The 20,777-nt window shown below is 37.8% G+C and overlaps 1 protein-coding gene across 1 annotated transcript in view; it reads left to right on the top strand.

Moving 5' to 3' along the window:
* Fife (regulating synaptic membrane exocytosis protein fife) overlaps positions 1-18,721 on the top strand; it is a 150,494-nt gene extending 131,773 nt beyond the window's left edge. The window contains exons 15-22 of the mRNA XM_017906390.1: positions 2,622-2,800; positions 4,250-4,465; positions 5,366-5,697; positions 8,426-8,611; positions 15,268-15,355; positions 16,629-16,711; positions 16,953-17,060; positions 18,169-18,721. Coding sequence (XP_017761879.1) covers positions 2,622-2,800; positions 4,250-4,465; positions 5,366-5,697; positions 8,426-8,611; positions 15,268-15,355; positions 16,629-16,711; positions 16,953-17,060; positions 18,169-18,470 — 1,494 coding nt within the window. The 3' untranslated portion in view covers positions 18,471-18,721. The remainder of the gene's footprint in view (positions 1-2,621; positions 2,801-4,249; positions 4,466-5,365; positions 5,698-8,425; positions 8,612-15,267; positions 15,356-16,628; positions 16,712-16,952; positions 17,061-18,168) is intronic.
* Positions 18,722-20,777: the final 2,056 nt, after the last annotated feature.

Genomic DNA, 20,777 nt, shown 5'->3' with positions numbered 1-20,777 from the left:
TGAGGCACGGGAAACGATACCTGTCCCGGCGACCAACCAAAAAGCTACGATAAAAACAAAAAAAAAAAAAAAAAATTCAAGCGATCGACAAATTTTCACTAACGAGCAAAATTTTGACCGACAAAGCTAACTCGAACGAAAGCTACGACGGTCGATCGTTACTTCCGCTTCGTTCGCTGCGTTTCCGCCGCCATCTGAATCTCGACTGCGCGTCGATGGAAACTTTTAAGGCCGAAAAAGCGCCGCGACCACACGCACACCTCGCTTGCGTAGACCTTTTGATTTCAGCAGGCACAAAGCAGAACGTACAGTCCGGGAAAACGGCACGTGCGGATGAGGAAGCGTTGCCTCGCGTGAGAGGAGAAAACGGTAGGATCGCGATAAGACAATGAGGACGAAGAGGAATTCGTCAGCGGCCAGTGGACCGGAAGAGGAGCCGGGAACAGGAAACGCGTGCAGTTATCGCGAAAGAAGGAAACGAACGTTTTTCTTGGCTGTATCGTGCAGATCAGTGATGAACAACTGTGATCTCGATGGAATTTTCTTTGTCAGAACAATGTGTTGAACTAAATATTGGTTATCCCATGGAATGGAATATTGAAATTCCGTGCGTCGTTATGAAACTTTATTTGACGAGGGAGGAAAAAATTTGATAGTTGATTTTTGATATTCTGAAAAAACAGTTGAATTTGTCTGGTTTCTTCCACGTATTCGAGGAACTTTGGAATTTACAGTGCATTGAATTTTAATCTCCTTGTAAAGGAAGCTGGAATTTTGACGAAGTTTTGAGTACTTAATTATTCAAGATTGCGTGAAACTTTAATTCTCATAATCTCATTCCGTCGAATTTTAAATGGAATTGCTACCTTCCTAAGTGCTCGAAATTTGTATTATGTAAAAATATGGAAAGGTTTCAAATATTGCAAAAAACTATGTTTTGTAGTATGCAGAATGCACGCAAAATTCATTTTGTGATGAACAGTTTGATTTTCTTTTTGTACTTTTCATTCCTTCTTCGAATTGCATTTGCACATATTCTTCTGCTATGAACGTCCATCATAGTGATCACCTACAAATCCACCTCTATAGGCAACATTGCTATAGAGAATTGTATAGCTACACTTTTCCTTTATTTTCATCAAAATTTTCTATTTTCCACATTATTTTTCAAATTATTGTGATATTCCTCTTAAATAAAAATTTGTAGATTTTTAGAATGGTATTTTTAAAGTAATTTCTATTTTTTACTTTTACTTTAAAGAGATTATTATATTATATACAAGAATAAAAACTTTTTTATAAATGTTTGGAATTTCAACTTTAATAGCTAGAACATAATTACCTAGCAAGAGCTCTCATGGTAGGAACTTGTTGATAGACTCGCTCGTAACGGTTAATAGTACAGTCTTCCTTGTGGCAACTTCAAACGCCAGGTTATTTTCTGAATTACTTCCAGTTGAAGCTGCTCAGCTTACCAAAAGCTTCAGACCCAGGTGTCGGTTTACTAGCAATTCCATTTAAAAACCTTGAATTATTCACCTTCCGCGGGGACATTTAAAATTCTCTTCTACGTACAATACGAAGGTACCTTCAACTCGTTGAGACTTCAAAAGAATTATCCTCGTTCCCTGAATACATTTTTAAAATACCCTTTAACAATGAAATTAATGAATTCCGCTCTCAATTCACATTAAACGTAACTTATTCCTGTGCCATTTTAAAGCTAGAAGTATAATACCAAATCATTCAAAATATTTCCTAATTATTAAATCATCAAAAGAATTACCATTGTACTCTAAATACATTGGATTCCTAAAATTTTTTAATAAATGTATTTAGTGTACAAGAATAATTCAAGGATTGTATTCCTAAAATTCTTTAATAAATCAGTGAAGCACTATTTAAGTCTCCAATGAATATTATTTATCAATAAATTTATTATTTTATGCGACACTTTAACCCAATAATTATCAATGTTATTAAAACAGGGTTCAGATATTTTACTCCGTGCATTTGAAAAATTAAGAGCCTTCAGCAGAATTATCATTGTCACTTATAAAGTTAGACCATATTTGTGTATCCAAAATTATAATCATCCGTGTAAAATTATGTTTGGATATACATGACGGATCGAAAGTTCCATTGTTAACCGAATGTATGGCAAACAAGGATATAACAATAATAAGCTGTTCATCACTGATACCCGCTACCATGCTCCCGTAGCTATAGCTGTCGAGCAGAAACGCGAGCTATCGCGTAGAATTTACTCTTGACACGACCAGAACAGTCTGTAATCGGTGCATCACACATAGTTTGCTCGCTATTGTTCGTTTTTGCCTTTAACCGACAGAATATTCCTTAACAAGTCGCTTCTGCATGATGGAATGAGTCCGCTTTCTAATTTCCACGTTGGAGTTACGTGTGGAACATAGACGTCCGATCTTTCGACTAATCTTTCTTATTCTCTGCGAAGCTCATCTGACTATCATGGTCTCGAAATCACGACTTCGATATCACGGAAACGGAGATCACGTCTTTGTTCGTTCGTAGACTCGCCATTAGTCTTATCGATCGTCGTCGTTTCAAGCGGCGAATCTTCAGCTTCCTCTCCTCTATTTTAGGAGCAAATCGCGAAAGAGAAGCAGGTGACGGGCCGGGTTCAGATTCAAGTTTCGTACGAAGCGGATCGCAAGGAGCTGATCGTTTCCGTTTTCATGGCTGACGACTTGTGCGCCAGAGAGGACACGGGATATGGTACGCTACCGGAAGCGTATGCGAAATTGGGCCTGGTTCCGTTTTGGTAAGACACTCTAAAAACGGCGATAAGAATTTTTCGCTGACTAAACTACGAATAGTTCTCGATGTAAATAAGCCTTGCCCGAAAGAAATCTAGCAGTTAAATAATAGGCATTTCTCGAGTTACACGATTAATACGTTAAATGCCATGCGGGTCCCCAGGGACCGACGCTAGACTTTCCGTTTGGGCCCGATCGGTCCTCAGGGACCGGCCCAAACTAGGACCAAAAGGTGCTAAATTTTGGTGTTAAATTCTTCGCCATCTTTGAAACTAACGTTTGAGAATTCCTGTTATAACAATTGGTACAGTATTTCCCACTTGACGGCCAATTCTGGGCCTGAACGGAATGGCAAGCAAGACGGGCTAGGCACTTAACGTGTTAACAGCTTCCGTGTAAGTCGAGACTAAAATTTCCATTTTCCAAATGGAAATGATAAGTAACGAGTTCAAACATATGAGAAATCCTGATTATTTGCTCCCTTCTGATAAAAATTTGTGTAAAATCGTGTAACTCTAGCCTCGTGAATCTCGAGGGATATCTGTAATTAAAGAGATTGGACGGTGACAGGTGAACTGTAAATTGGTGTTCATTCTGATTTGATAAGTTGAAAATTAAAATTCATTGACACATTTGAAAAGTAATTTTTGAGAGAAGTAATCGAATATCAGTGGTTGTTGATGTGTCGTTATGCCTTTGTGTGGTGAAAGTCTGCTGACAGGATTTTTATTATGTACCAATGTACTATAATCTTGGTAAATAATTAAATAGTCGTTTTAGACAATTTTTTGAAGGATTATTTTACCAATAGACCCTCGACTGAAGGAAAAGAAGTCGCTAAGCATCAAATGAATGACGGAATTAATTTTCTTCCTTATAACTTGCTCATCGTTCCTTAGATGAACAATTGTCATCCTCTGCTTCCTTAGGAGATCTAGAATAATTCGGAAAAAATTTTTCCGTTGAGAATTTAGCTGTAATTGATATCATATTTATTTCACCCTTGCTTTAATCACAGAACCTCGCAACTTCCCAGGGGTGTAATAAAATTAAAATTGAAAGCACATGAAGAAGTGCATTTTTAATTAATGAAATTAACGAGCAGAATTAAAAATAAATTGGAAGAACGTGTCATTTGAAACAATAATCACACTTTTATTTCTAACACCATCAGTAGGAATGGTGAACCTTTAGTTGAACAGGGAATAAACATATACTTGGTCAGACAATTGGAAAATTATTTCGTCTTTTATTTCTAACACCATCAGTAAGAATGATGAACCTTTAATTGAACAGGGGATAAACATATACTTGGTCAGGCAATTGGAAAATTATTTCGTCAAATATGTCGTAGATGATTAGGTTTCTCTCGGATTAAAATAATTAATTATTTACGTCGATTTCCTCACGTTTTTGCACGAGGTATCGATACTTCAATGTTATATACGTTTCAGTGGTGATCAAATTACCTTGAAAACCGAGGTCGCGGAGCCAAGTCAAAAGCCAATTTGGAATGCAACATTGCTCTTCTCCGGGGTTGATGGAGAGAGCTTAATGAAGCGAGCAATCGAAGTGACTCTCTGGGATTTCTGTCCCGATGGCGATAACGTTTTTCTCGGCGAATGCACCGTTGATTTGCAGCGAGCTCTCGAGAATGACAGGGCGGTTTGGTAAGTAGTATTTTAGAATGATCAAAATACAATGATGTATCCTTTTATTAGTTTCATATTTATTCACATGCAATCGTGAATTTTATTATCTGCAATATCGAAGAGAATATGACATCAATTTTGAATGGATATTTCGATAACTACCCTGTAATTGAAACGAAATTTGATCTATGACATTTCAATGTAAACGAATTTGGTAGAATTTCGATAACCTATACAATAAAAATGTAACCTAATATTGGAACTATCAAACCAATCAAAATGACACCACATTTTCTCTCGTAGTTACTAAAACCATGCAATTGCTTTTGTCGAAATTAGCGTTGATTTTTTATTTTCATTTTACTACATTAAATGTTATTATAATATATTAAATATATATTAAATACACTATAGAAGTATATTTAGATATATATTATATGTAGCTAATTTTGGTGTTAATACTAATATTATTCTAAAAGATTTTTTAAAAATGTCGAGACCTGTAAATTCTACTCAAATCTTCTCAACCCCATCGTGAACTGGATAAATAATTTATTCACAAATTCGATATTTTTATCTCATACTTCTCTTCTAAAAAATGAATATCAAATTTCGATTTCATTTCTAAAATTACACTCCTCGACAAAAATGTCTGTATAACGAATTACTAAAATTTTTAAAGATTATACCGCATACTGTAAGTAAAATATTACACTACTCTTACTTTAACAAATAATATCACGTTATATTATTACCCAAAGAAATTATATTCTTAAAAGGAACTGTTCATCTCCGCGCCAACTAAGCGTCTTTCTAATCCCGAAATATACTACCCTAGATACTGGCTCGTGTCTCCAACAGTAACTTAAGCTTACACGAAGACAATCCTCGACAATCCTCGAACGGAATCGTTTGCAGGTATCGACTGGAAGACCCTCGCGGCCGGCGCGCGAGCAAATCTCCGTACTGCTCTCCCCGCGGCTCTCTTTCTATGGAAATTGCCCAAAGGTTACTGCGAAAGACGGAGCTGCGCGAAAGAAGTTACAGCGACGATACACAGAGCGACAGCGGAAGTCCGGAGCTCGGTTTCCTGCACCCGGATCACGCTTGGCATGCAAATTCTAGGAGAGGTTCCAGCCAATCCGAGCAGCTAGAAGTCGAACCGTACGAACTTAACAGAGATTATAGCAGATCCTTGCCTGGTAGCCGAAGGAGCAGCTTCCAGAGCCAAGGAGGTACTGACAGCAAACGTAAGTGAATAGTTTAATTGTCTTACCTACAATTAAGGCCATATACGAAAGTATTCGAAGGTTTACATTCGATGCTATTAACAAGTGAAGTATATTAACATGTTAAACTTGAGGGTTTGCATAGGTATATATAACAAAAGGGGAGTTTCAAGATCATACCTGCAAAATTGGAAAATAATTTATTACAAACATGTATTAACAATGGAGAAAAAAATATTCCAATGTATTATATAATATTAGTTAAAATCAACCTTAAGTGGGAAATAAAAGGATTCGGTTGGTTGATGATCTTTTGCTCGCACGAGACAACACACTAGCGCCACCACGGTTCATAACTACGCTGATATAGGTTTGGAACTTTCTGCTGTATACAAAATATGATTTCATACAAATTGCTTTAACATAAATATTTCACTCGTTAAACGTAACAGATGTGAGACTGTTTGTTGATATTTGTACAAGTATTTATTAATACTTATAATTTATTGCAGAATTAGGTAAATAAGTTTAGTCAACGAACCTATATTGTTTTATTTAATGAATGAAAATTGATTTAATTTGGTGAAGGTTCTGTCAGTTCTTTTGTGGACTCTGAATCTCCTGATTTTTGTCTGCAGATTAGTGAGGAATGTAGTAAGTTATCAATGTGATAACACTAGCACTACCTGTCATTTTTTTCTCACACTTTGTGTTTTCAATGGAGAATTCAATCATGTATATAGTTTTCTTCCTGTCTGTGTGAAATAGACCATTCGAATGCGTATTGTACAGTAGAACGTATTGTCAGTACCACAATAAATCCAGGTTTGTTTCAATCGATCATTCACTTTCTATCAACCAGATACAAATTCTAGCTTTCAAAATATAAATCTATTCTGTTTTTACTTGTCCCGTGTTACATGCTATATATGAATCTTCTTTATATCCAATATTTCACTCGAATGTTGAATTGCTTTGAAAACCTTTACTTATGTATTACTTTTTTTCTGTCAATTTATCATTCCTGTCGGAACGAGTTATACGACTTAAATTACCGTATAAATAATATTAATTCTGGCCATAAATATCGTATTCATAAAATATTAGAACACCGTTATCGCGCATACATTATTATACCGTAAAAATCGATGAGCTACAAACGAGTGAAATGTGTCGAATGAATTCTTATAATTGTACGTCCATTATTACGAGCAGAGGAATGCCATTAGGGAACGAATATGTGTGAAAAGTAAGTGATAATGAAAATGTCGATATCTGGAAAAAGTCAAATCAGCGCGAGAATACACAGTGTAATCCAAAGAGTGAAGAAGGGACCATTATTTTCTAGTAGTTTTCGATAGAATCTCTCTGAATATTCGTTGACATTTCAATCTTTCTATTTCTGTGCAGGAAAATCCTTGTAATACCCACAGAATATAGAGCATAAAATAAATCGTCACAAGGCTATAACCAAAATTAAAAAAGAAATTTTAAATAAATATTACGATTCGCTGGACGGTAGACAAATGTATTTAAAATCCATAAAAGTATTTATATATCAAAAGCGTTGTTTTAAAAGATATGTTCACGCTAGAGAATTATAATTATTCAAATTAAAATTACTCAAATTAAATTAATAATTAATTCACCTAAATTTATTTCGCATGAAATGCTTCTTCGTGTTTTAAAGCCTACTTTTATGCTTCGAATTCATTAAATTGTTTGTTTTTTACTAAACAGACTTTCTGAAGCAAGGAAGAGAATAACAAACCTATGGGATCCAGATCAGATTGAATCGTGCTTGTTTAACTTTAGCATTATATGTTGTAAAAACTGGGTCATAGTTGAAAATCAAACTTCCATTGAGACGAGATATCGTTGTGGAAATTTTAGGTCGCCCATGGCACTTCTCTTCGTTTACGTCCTTGCCCTCAAACGAACAGATTCTATTTCCCAATGTCTTCGATTTCAAAGCTACCCTTGGATTATGGTAATTCATTCCTGTTTACTCAATTTCTGAACACATCTTCAAAATAATGAAAATGCACGGGAGCTCGCGAAATAATTAATTTTCGCTTTGAATGTTGAATTCCGAAGTGCTATTAGTTATAACGAGTTTTATTAAAACAATTTTCAACATTTGCCTCTATTCGTATTTTAATAGATTAAAAGAGGTCCATTCAATGTTTAATTTTATATATCGAGGAACAGTGAAATATGACAAATAAGTTATTAATTTGTTTAATTTAAATAGTTAATTTAATTTTAGAAACTGGTTAACAATTTTTAAACTAACTATTCGAGTTTCCATAAAACTATATATTGTGATCGGATGAACGGAATATTTATGACTGTATGGAATGCAAGTAAAGAGCGAAAGGTGCCTGAATGTTTAAAGCACGTGGCCCATCGGGAGCGAGGCTATGGGAAATGCGTGATTGAGGAAGAAAGCTCGAGTATGAAAGAAGATAGAGTGCAAGGTTTAAACGAGGGTGCAAGGGCTGTCCTGGGACAGTCCTGTTGGTGAAAGTGCGATACGAGGTTTGAAAGAAAGTCGAGTCGATGAGAGTTCGAAGAGTTGACGTGCAAGTGTGGATTGTGTAATTAGTTTGATATTTTAGTTTGTATCTTTACTCTTAGGTCTCTTTAGTTGGTAAATAAAATATATTGGAATTAATAACCTCTTTGATTCCCTATATTTGCCCATCAAAACGTATCCCTACATACATATCCAACGGAATACTTCCAGGTGGAAGCATGGGAGAGGCTGACATGCCGATTTCAGTGCCCTACAACCGTGATCGACGACGAAGCTCGTTCACCAGACCAATGAGGGATCACGAAGAGATTCTAGAGGGTCTGCGATCATTGAAAGCGGCTAAGAGGGAGCTTGGCAGGACGATGAGTCTCTCAGGAGACAAAAGACGCGAGAGCCGTGAGTATGGTTACGTTGCTTCTCTTTTGGCCATCATTTCGCCTAACCATTCGTTCGTCCGTCCGTCAGTTCGTTCATCCATCCGTGCAATTGTTTGCCTGTCTGTCCGTCTGTCTATCTGTCTGACTGTCTTTCATGCGCTCGTCGATTTATTTCTATATTCCTTCTTCTCTGTTTTCTCTCTTTTTCTCTTTATCTCTCTTATTTTCTCACCACCACCGTTCTTGATCGTTGGATCGTCGGTCGGCTCGATCCATCTTCGTCCAACAGCCGATCAGCGGATCGAATCTTCCTCGTTGGCCGGCGCCGTGCGTATCGTACGCATGCGAATAAATGTATGTGCACGGACGTACATGTATCCGTGTAGTGGCAAGGTAAACCGAATTAGACCGGATAGAGTAATTATCAAACGCCTTGATTCGATTTAATTCGATTGCATCCGATTCTATTCGATTTGCTTAACGCGACACCGGAGTATATAGAACTAAATGATTATAGCACTCTCAGAAATCGTGATTCGCGTTTCCTTTTATCATTCTGATGACAAGTCACAGCGAATGGGTACCATTTCGAGAAATTTATTTACTTTTTTGGTAGATTTCATTGGAAAGTAGTCTACGAAGCTTGAAATAATACTTAAAATATGATATCTTATTAACTATAATACTGTTAATATTATTACTATAATATTGTATTAATATTGTAGTATACTTCGGGATACTAGGTTAAAGATCTTTCTTCCAGAAAATAAATTCTTAATAAATCTGGGAATGATACTGTAATATATTATATCGCAAATATAGTACTATACTGTGTACCATACTGTGTATTAATATTATTGATACTATAATATACTTTGGACCATTGAATCGAAGAATTCTTTGGACATAAATGCCTAATAAAGCTGGTAAAGTATATTAAGTTATTGATAATACTAATACCATCATATACCTTGGTGTACCTTGAAAATAAATTTCTCTTCGTTGCCCTAAGTCTGTTAAAACTAAAACTTGTTCTCTGCTTGAAGTTCTACTAGAAACTCGAATATGTCACTACGAATTACAAGCATAGAATCAGTAAATTCACCGACGAATGTTACATTGCATATATGTGTAGGTCCGTATCATTTGTGTACATTTTTATGCATTTTCTCATACGTCATTCACGGCCCTTTATTATCTTACACTTATGTGTGTTCTCTGTGCGATACCATGTTTCGTCCTCTCTCTCTCTCTCTCTCTCTCTCACCTCACGTTTTACTTCACACTGTTTGTTTCTCAATTTTCCTCTGTCCGTGTGCCTTCGTGTAATCACGTCCCATCGATCTCGCGCGATTTGACCGAGCGAACAAAGTATCCTAACAATATTTCCGTCCAAGTTAGTCCCCGTAGAGTCTCGTTCGTACAATACTGAATCAAAAATTTCTCGAACCGGAAACGGATCGGCCTGGAAGGGAGGCTAGCGTTGTTTGGTGCATCGATAGAAATGATATAGTCGAAAAAGAGTTCTGAATAGTTAACTTATATACGGTGACTAATCGTAAAAGACCAGTCCAATTGTCATTTATTATCCGTTTATCTCGATTCTCTTTATTTGACGAAATATCCAAGATACTGTACAATCGACGATTGATCATCGAACGAAAATTGTTGTTAGAAATCTTCTGTCGTTTGCTTTCGAGAGTCTTCGCTTTTGTTTCGTTCGAAATGACGTAAGTTTTAATTAAAAATAATTAAAAATTTATTTTCACATTAAGTCTCAGATGCTCCTTATTTAACCTGTTAGCTGTACTGTACTACACTGATAGACGTCATAATTAATTCTTCCATATATTATATCTTCTCCTTCAGTTCTTAAAAATAAATGAGTTCAATTTATTTACGTTTCGAAACATATAGTTTTTTAATTTCATTTTCTTGATTTGAAGTATATCTAACTGAAATTGACTCTCGCTTAAACATTGTCAAGAACTGTGACTGTAGGGACCGTGACAATGTTGGTCTCCTGACCAACGTGTAACGCAGTTAACAGGTTAATATTTTCATTGTTCTTTACGTGATATCGATCTCGTGAGTAGCTGCTAGACGTACTATCTCGGCGTGACCAGGGACGTGAGACATGTCTCCACGACGTATGCACGTAGCTTGGAAGAATAAAAACTTGGACGTCGATTCACTCGAGCCAAAGATAACTCACACGTGTTTTGCTATAATTCGAAGTTCTCGATCGTTTGAAAGGGATTAATCGTTCGGAACGAGCGAGCCACTCGTCGATACTATGGAAAGTGCGATCGTCTAGAACGTAGCCGGATGCCTCGCGTTCGAACAGTGCGAAATCGCGGTATCGTCATCCTGTCTCTGTCTGTCTGTCTATCTATTCATTGGAGAAGCTGGCATTTCCAAAAGTTCATTCGTCGCAATGATCTGTGCTCTATGCTCATCTCTGTGCGATCGCTGTTGCGCCGCTGTTGCCTGTCGCTGAGTACTCGTTCCGCCTGTGCCAGCCTGAGACACCAACGACCCGACATCATCCGACAAGACTGAGAAACAAAGTGATTGGCGAACAGAGAAACACAAAACTCCAATACACAAGCAAGCAAAGGCTAAATAACGCGAATAAAAATAGAAAGGAAACACGAACGGAGGAGGTCGAAAGTGGATGGAGGAAACGCCATGGTTTCTTCTCTCCTTCGCTCTTGCTCCCAATGGTTCCTTCGCGTGCCTTTGCACGCCACTCTTTGTCAACGTGTCGAAAAGACGAAACTGAAAACAAAAGACGAAAAAAAAGACAACAAAATAAGACCTCTATACAATACACCCCGCCAGGCCTGGTTCCTCGTTCACGTTGAAACCACCAAAACGCCAAGTGCCAAAAGCTATGCGCTGATCGTGTTCTCCACTATACTGAGTGTTCGTCTTCTCTCATGATCCGCTGACGAAGAACGCCGCGCGAGTGTTCTGTCAATGTTGTCTCTTTGTTGATTTTCTTGATCTCCTTTCTCGGTCGGCACCGTCCGGCAATCTCTGACATGCATACACGGTCGATCAAAATGCTCGGTTCGCTCGGTCGAAACGCCATCGGCCATCGTCACCATCCTGACACCCCGATCGACGACGAATCGTGGGCTCGATCGACCGACCAACCACAACATCATCGATCAACGACAACAGCGTGCGTAGTCCCAACGGTTACTGTGTATCAGTGCGAGCCTGTATCTCCGAGGACCGGTAACTCGGCCTCCTTCCCACTGCCGCACTCCATACCACCTCGATAAATAACCACAGGACACTGTGGACCACCGTCACGGGCTTCCGGTAAGATACATTTTCTCGCTTTCTCTCTCGCTCTGTCTCTCCTTTCTCTGTCTCTCACACTATGCCTATCTTCCACTTGGTCTTCCTCTCTCCATCTTTTTCTCTTCCTTTCGTCCCCTCTGCCCACACGTTTGCCTCGCCTACCGGTTAGGTACTTTATCTGTTTGCCTATTCTGGTTAAACGGGAACGTTATTTCCGGTTCCACGTTATATTTTCACCTCCCTGCCCACTTTTATTTCTTCGCTCCACTTTGCTGATTATCCTATTCTATTTTCTGCTGGGTTCAATAATCGACGAGTATTTTGGTAACTGACTTTATTTTATTTATTTTTTTTTAAATCCTTTTATCGTATTTCGATATACGAGACGAAATCTTTGAAGCAATGTATGTGTGTGTGTGCCTTTTTTTAAATTTTGTTATTTGGTATGGTATTCCGATATCGAAATCTTGTTTCTTGATGGAGGAGATTTTCGATTAGAGTATTAAGAAAGAAACTATATGGGAAGTACGTAAAACGTTCCCACGGATAATTGTAATATGCTCGAAACGTTTGCTCTAAATGTAAGTGTGTACCGATATTTAAAGGCACCCTGTACTCGGTAAATTTCTGTCAAGGTATTATTTCTGTAGGAGACTCGTGTGTTACAGAGCAGTTCTATTCCCATTCCTGCCCTTTTGCTCCGATCTCCTGTCTACTCGCATCCGTAGTGCTTCGTAGATTAAAGTGCTCGTTTAATATTGTATTATTAGCGGTAGAGTATACTTGATCGCTAACCACTCGTTGCTATATCTACAGTCATGATTTTAGGTAAGATAAACCGAACGTCGATGTGTCTTTAAGTGCACTTTGAGAACGTAAATTTATTTTTCACGAAGAGAACACGTTTAAAAATACATGGGAATGCTTTGCGAAAGTAATTGGAAGAAAATAGGAAGTTACGTGCTTGTGGCTCAATAATGATCGACCTATACTACTTGCTTCCTTCTATTAAGCATGGTAACATTCAGAATCTAATATGAGAGTGGATACGAAATAAATTTCAAACTTTGGAATTATCACTGGTTAATGTCAAGAGGAATGTCTCAATAATGATGTATCATTGCGTACAAAAATATAATGTTCATTGCAAGTCGCGTATTTCGATCTGTCGTTGATAAAGTAAAGGGAATTCTGATCATGAATTGAATTCTCTCAGTTAAATGATAATGCAAAGAGGTACGTCTGTAGCTTACTGCTTTGATCATCAAACATGCCACAAATTGACCCATTAATTTCAATCCTGCCATAATCTTCCGATAGATTCCAACCAGACTATCGGTATTCGTACCAGACATGCTTGATGACAGATTTCTGACATGACTCTCAGATATCTATCGGAATGTTGCTGTTACTGAACGCTGGCTATTAAACTTTAATCAATCTCTGCGTACATTCAAATAAATATAGATATAATAATAGAAACAAAGAATCATTGAAATATTATTAAAATCCAAATATCAATTTAAATATTTAATTTGATATTCATTTAACTGCAGAAATATAAATATATTTAAAATAATATATTTGTATCCTCCTATATACGATATTTATTTAAATATTTATTCAGATTATTTAATATTCCTCCAAATGCTGTGTATATAGATATCTCACATACACTAAGGTAAAATAATGGATTATACCATAAAATACTAAGAAAAATACGGTACTTCATAATAATTCCAGTTCTCGAAGTTCATTTAACGATAGCAATGTTAGAAGATACAGTAACATTAATTCGAATCAACCATAATAGCACGTGCAAGTATCAATGATTCAATTTCCATCCGCATAGGAGTCAACTTTACATGATTAATGTTGCTGGATCGAATGACTAATTCCACAACTGTAATACGTGTCTCTACAACCTATCTACAACCTATCATCACACTATAAATTACTGTACCTGCCTCACGTAGACTCGGTAGGTCGGATAAACACAGTAGTTGGTAGTTGGTAATAGCAATGTCAATCTCGAAATTGCAGTAATTTGGTAGACGTTGAAGAAATAGCTACAGTTGACGTACCTGTTCCATTCTTAGCTAGAGTTTTGCAACACGTAGCTAAGAAAAGCGTAAGTAGGCTTTGGTGTGGTTCACTGTTCTACTTTTTTTTATATATTTTTTAAATTTACGATTGCCCTATCGACGATTTCTTCTTATCTTTCCCTTCTTTGATTGTACACTTTGATGACTGCAAAAAGTTCTACTTTAATTTTCATACAGTTCTTTATCAACTCATTCGCGTCTGATGATTGATGTACTCGTATATACCTGAGGGTTGTTGAGGTTTGGATTCTCTGACCAAAACTTAAATGACGTCTGTAAATATTTAAATTCGAAATAAAGTAGTAATAAAGAAGAAGCGAAAAATTGCACATATTTCGTTGAAATTTCACAAATTCACGCAACTTTGCAGCGCGTCGACGCGAGTGAGTTGAAAGCAAGTTGTTACTACTAGATGCGTTACCTTCTATGAAAACGTAGTTGTTGAAATAAACAGATTGACAATTCTCACGTCATCTACCCTGCACACCACTCATTTACAATTACAGCTGCACAAGAATTTCTCTTACTATAAGAATCCTCGAACTATCTTCGAGTCTTCCCCTCATCCCTGTGTGGACCCTGATAACGCCATTCATCTCTAAACGACTGAAGATACTCGAACAGTTTGTTCGTTACTTCTATATAAATGTTATTACTCATCGACACATTAAACCTTTATTCCTCCAACGACACTAATAACTACAACCTCTATTCGAAGACACTGGATATAATCCCACAGAGTAGTATTTATATAGATCGTCGTGCGTTGTTTTGATATCTCGACCGACTCTATAAATACTCGACAAACAATCCCTCGACGAAATCTCAATCTCCGTTTTCTTTTTTCACTCCACATCTCACGAACATGATATACCTAAGTACGCGCAGCAAGGGATGCTTTGCAATTCCGAGGACACTTGACACAAGTTGAGAGCTTCGTTGATTGTGAAACGTAAGGCTTTGTTCGAAAAGTATGAATCCCCGAGTAGACAGCCAGATTCAGTATGCATAAAATGGATTTCGAGCAACGACTCCTCGGCAATCTGCGTGTGGCGTGCGAGCGTACACGGAGTTAAGGGAGAGAAACGAGGGAGGATATCTCTTTCTGCCTGTCACGAGCAACGGGCAAACAGAAAAATCAACGTGTTATTCCGGAGAAAAAAAAGAAAATAAATCACGCGACACGCAGGTTGGTGGGCGGGTAATCGCGAGATGCAGAGGTCACAGAAAGGAAATATTTTTCTCTGACTCACAGGGCGGGGTGAGCGCAAAGACAGCATCATGAATATTCCGGAGAGGTTTTATGATCGCAACAGTGAATCAGAGGAGGAGGACAAATGGAGGTAAGCTACAAAGGGATGTATAAATCAAAATTACGAGCACGATTTAACTGAATTCATTCCTGTATTAGTGGGATGCAGGCGAGGTTCAAATTTTAAATTGGTCAGATTTTATTTTGATAGAGTAGAATTTCTATTTAATTAAATCCGTAGTCATAAGGAAAAACATACGTTTAAATACGAATTTTTAAAAATTCTAATTTATTGATTAATTGGATCGCAAAATATACGGTTCACATATTCACCACAGACAAATAAGCAAAGACAAATTTTGTATCTTGAAAGGATTGCTAACAAAGGGAAGTGGTATCGAGAATTTTAAACGGCATATTTTCCTTACTAGCAGTGAAATTTCTTTGGAAAAATTGTAAAAATAATGAGATAACTATATTATTTAATTGAAATTTAAGCAATCGATGTTTACGCTAACATTCCGATTAAAATTTTCGAGTAATTTTAATGCCAATATTAAAAATTGCGAATGTACCTTGTACCCTATAACTTCATAAATATTCAAAAGGATCTATTAATTAATAGACTAATAGTTCTACATAAATTACGTTAGTTCCTGCTTTCACGTTATTTGCAATTCAACGAGTGAAATGATCTTATTTAAATAACTGTCTAATTGACTTACACCAAATAATAACCAACATCTTTAACAAAATTTCTCAAACGCATTAACACCATATAATACTAATAAAGATAGTAGTTCTAATAACTTCTTTCGACTACAAACTGCCAGAAAAATTTTATGTCTAACTTGAAATCGCGTCGTTAACGAAAAGTGAAAGAGGTGCTTTTTACCTCGTCAATTTTAAAGCTGTTTAATTAAGCTATGCCCATAAAAAAGTTCTCGAAGCTTCAAGGAATGTCGTAAACTTATCGTTAAACCGGCTACGTAAATTGAACGCGATATGGTGTTTGAAGTTAACGAGCGTCATAAACGGCACGGGGAATAATGGTACACCACAAATTATGAACTCTGTTACATCAATCGAAACATTTATATATAGTCCACGTTCTAATGTCATTTACTTTACAGATACACGTTAAAACTTAGCTCTGTGTAAAAATTAATAGAAACGAGAAAAACGATGAAATCGTAACGTAAGCTTCACATCTTAGTCTATTAGATTTCTAGCTTTAGAAAATAGCGTCCTAGTAGTCCAGCCTCGTATATTCTGGGCTTATTCTGTCGTATACTCTTATACCTCTTGCTACATTTCACTCTATATTAATCTCCACTCGCATTTCTGTTCTATTTCACTTTTAGTCAGCCGACGAGGAACGAAAATGGCATTGACGCGAAGCTAGGTCGCGGACAAGTGCCACCAAAGGGATTCAAGATAATACCTGGTAAAGAATCCAAAACTTTGGTACCTCGCAATGTCGATCTAATTTTCAGAATAATTTATTAACTTAATTTCGGGAACGATTTTCTACTTTGATTTCATATTACGAATATTTATTTTCTTTTTCGCGTGTTGTTCGTATTAATACGAAATTTTTCGTAGAAGGAAGGAAGAATGAATTTATCAAAGAAGGTTCCCTTCACAGAAATCCTAGGTCAATTGTGTGAATTTTTCATGGATTTTAGGAGGTCAAAACGGCGAGGTGAAACTGGGTTTCTGCCTAAGCAAGGGAACGCTCGAAGTCGAGGTTATATGTGCCAGAGACATTTGTCCCGGCGAAAAAGAAGAACCAGGTAACTTTTAACTTTTTCCATTGACATGCTTTAAACTAACCTCAGCGACTTTCCATTCTGCTCTAGAAGCTTTTTCGTCGAACGTATCTTTTGAGTGTTTTAAATTAAAAAATTGACACCTTTCAACACCTTTACACACGTTAACACCTTTTTAAGAAGTAAAGGTCTGTGACTTTAAAGTCTAACAGTGTTTACTTAGTAAACAAAAAGGATGCTTTTCAGGGTCCAAATTACCACGAATCGAATTACTTAAGTCTTCAGAAATTTTGAGTTTTCAGAAATTCCATGGAAATCAACGTGCGATTTTTCGTTGCCAACTGATTTCACTTGGAATAAACTGGACTGGTGTGTGTAAATAGAGCTGTATCCTGAATAATATTCTAGCATATTAACTTCCTTAGTTATTATCGTGTCAGTAGTGAACTCTTCGTTCAAAATGTAATCACTTGAAAATGAAAAATCGTCCATTAACTTTCATGGAGTTTCTTCAAATTGGATACTTCAGTGGTTCGATTCCTAGTAATTTAGACCCCTGAAAAAAATTTTTTAGTGAAACTATAAACGTTTAAATTTTTACAATTAAAAGCACCTAAGTAAGAATTAAATCTAGGAATGTAAAGTTTGAGAATTGTCCTTTATATTGGTCTAACAAATGTTATCGTATGATTTCTGCTCACAAAGATATTTCTGTTCAAATATTAACGTAGTATAGATTCAGTTTTCCTCTTCACTATATACCTAATATAACCTTGTTTCGTGTCCAGTGTATATCTGCACTTCTTCTCTCACACTACAGAACATTCTATGCCTCTTCAAAAACGTTCAACAGTATAGTAGTATAACACAAATATTTCCAACTTGTGTGCTTAATTTTCTAATTTTACAATAAAAATATAAACCTTGAAATCCATATATTGATTAAACATTCTTCATACTCCTCGAGGAGTACCTCTAGTATACCATGCTACTCTGTCAGTACTATCAAACTCCACCTAATATCCATCCAAAGCGAAATATGAACTATATAAAAGCTTTTACCAACAGAAAACACATCCTCCAGTACTACCGTGCAAAAGCATTAACAATTAACTCGACTCTTTATATACAGACACCTACGTGAAAACGTATCTCCGAGACGGCGACAGGTGGCTGCAGAAGCGTAAAACGCGCGTGATACGGCACTCGAGGAACCCGCAATACCGTCAGACCATCAAGTACAGCAGCTGCGACGTGCTCGGTAGGAACCTGCTGGTGATGCTATGGGAGAAAAAGCAAGCATTCGAGAGTAATCAAGGCTTAGGTGGGGCCGAGGTGAGCCTCGACCTTCTGCCACTGACACGGTTGACAGTGGATTGGTACCCCTTGTTCCCGATTCACACGCTTGGCACCCATACCGCTGACTCTCCATGATGGCTCCGGGAAAAATGGGCCCTCGAGGCCGGAGAACTCGATCTCAGACTGAGCCTGTTGCTCAAGGATGAGAACGAGTCCGTCGTGAAGATCATCTCCTGATGGAACCGGTCACTCTTCCTCCTGACAGCTTTCGTTTATTCGAAATTCTTCCCTTATTTAGCCCTTTGTTGCCATTTCTCGAACAGGTCTTCGACCGAACGCGAGTTCTTTCGTTACCTACGTGCAATTTGTTTCAATAGTCTCGCGTACCTCGGAATCTCGATCGTCGAGAGTGTGACGGTTAGAACCGTCAGATGGATCGTCGGTGGCCAAGCGTCGAAGTTCGTCCTATAGACAAAAGCAGGCGAGCAGCAATGGAGTTACGTTCACTGGTAAAAGTTTCACGGACGAGACAATGAGCGATAACGGGAGTCCAAGTCAGATAGTCACGGTCGATACCTCCATTGCTGCCGGACTGAATGCATTTAACTGGAACTCGTCGACGATAAACGAGGCTTCGACTATTGGGGTTCCGTTGTACCGGCTGACTCGGTTGGATCCCCCATTTTGTTCGCGTATCGCGATCCAGCGGCGCTGAAATGAAAGACAATCAAACTCTGATCTCTCCAGATTTATCGTCCAGATGACTCGTATTTTCACTAACAATAGAATAGCAGTTTTTCACTGTTTCTTTTTAACCTTTACAAACTCTGCCTTTCGCGAAGGTAGCCGATTTTAAACGATTCACTGTTCGTGTAACGAATGAGAGACACAATCGAGGAGCAAGTCGATACCTCGGGGTATCGAGCTTTCGCTGCGATGGCTTTTCATCTTCCTCGCATTCGTTCGCGGACGTCCACGAAGGTTCTAGCAATAAGGGTGTACCTGTGCAAACCTGCTTCACAGAAGACAACCTAGAAAATCTAGATGAGGAGACTACGAAAATGAGCAACGTAAGAGAGATTCTATTTTTTTCATGAATTATTAAAATGTGAAAGACGAAGGAGGAAAACGAAGATGCCACGTCCCGCAGGGACGATGAGGGTCCATTTTTCCCATAAATTAAGGATCGACGGAGACATTACGAGAGACGATCGATATCTGTCACGGAAACGCGTGCTCTGGTTGATCCAGCTTTGCGATTCGATCGAGTCTCGTGGATAACGTACGAACCGATTTGCATTCGATCGGATAAATATGCATGCATGTTCACCAGTGAACATGTTAGGTATTTCTCTCGTCAGGGAAGCGTCTTGATGTTTATGTTCGATTTACAAAAATAATTCACGATCTCATGACCATGGATCACGATGTGCGAACAACTCAATCGACACGAACCAGAATTTTCTCTATTCTGTTGGCAAAAGAATATTCTAAAAATCGGTAAAAAAGTCGAAAAAATCGGCGAATTAAAAATCAAGACGCTTCCTTCGACGTGTTAATTATTTAACGATGCACAATCGTTCCAAGGCTCGCTGGTCGAGCCGAATACGAAGAGCAATCGGCAAGTGGTTACCAGACTAACTTTACGGGCAACATGAATGGCAACTGAAGAAAAAAAGAAAAAAAAAAAAAAATGAAATATTCGATGTTTAGAAGTCACGCAATTTTTGTAGCTCGTAGACTGACAACAGAGATTCCTTTATCACTCGCGAATTTAATATACGAAGTTTCCGGAAGACGAAGAAGGAGGAAACGATCCCGAGGGTCATTGCGAGCGTTTCGTGTGACTTTTACTGGATTCATCGAAGATTTTCCACTAGACCGTACCCATTGATCGACGCACTGCAATGGCCCCTGAGACGTTCGCGTCTAAACGCACGTTTCATTCTTTCGCTCAAGGATTCGCGATTGCTGACGGTCTACCACGGGTCTACCAGGCCCGCGAATGAACTACGAAGTCGTTGAAGGAAACATAAATATGGAAACGGATACTAAAGAAGCGAAAGGATCGAAACGCGAGACAAAGATCGACGATAACGCGTCGAAAAGTATTGCGCTTACCCCGCCCGAGTTAGAAACAGAAACTACACTATATCGTCAAATATAAATCATTATATACGATGTATATGAAAATATACGCGCGTGACGAAAGCATTATAGAAGTCGCGTGCACGATACGATAAATTTACGATATAATTCTAGCACGATGTAACCTAAACTTAAACGTGTATTGATGGTACATAGAAATCAACGATTTCGCTGACCAAGATCCTAATAACGAACGGATGTAGCCTTTATCGTATCGAATTTTTCACAAGAAGGAAATCGGATATCCGAGAATTCGATTCTGACCGATGATCCGCTTAAGTGCTTTCTTCCGAT

This window comes from Eufriesea mexicana, unplaced genomic scaffold (genome assembly GCF_001483705.2).
Source record: "Eufriesea mexicana isolate 0111107269 unplaced genomic scaffold, ASM148370v2 scaffold5379, whole genome shotgun sequence".
Taxonomy (NCBI): domain Eukaryota; kingdom Metazoa; phylum Arthropoda; class Insecta; order Hymenoptera; family Apidae; genus Eufriesea; species Eufriesea mexicana.
The sequence above is the reverse complement of the archived record's forward strand: the minus strand, read 5'-3'. Positions and strand labels throughout refer to the sequence as shown.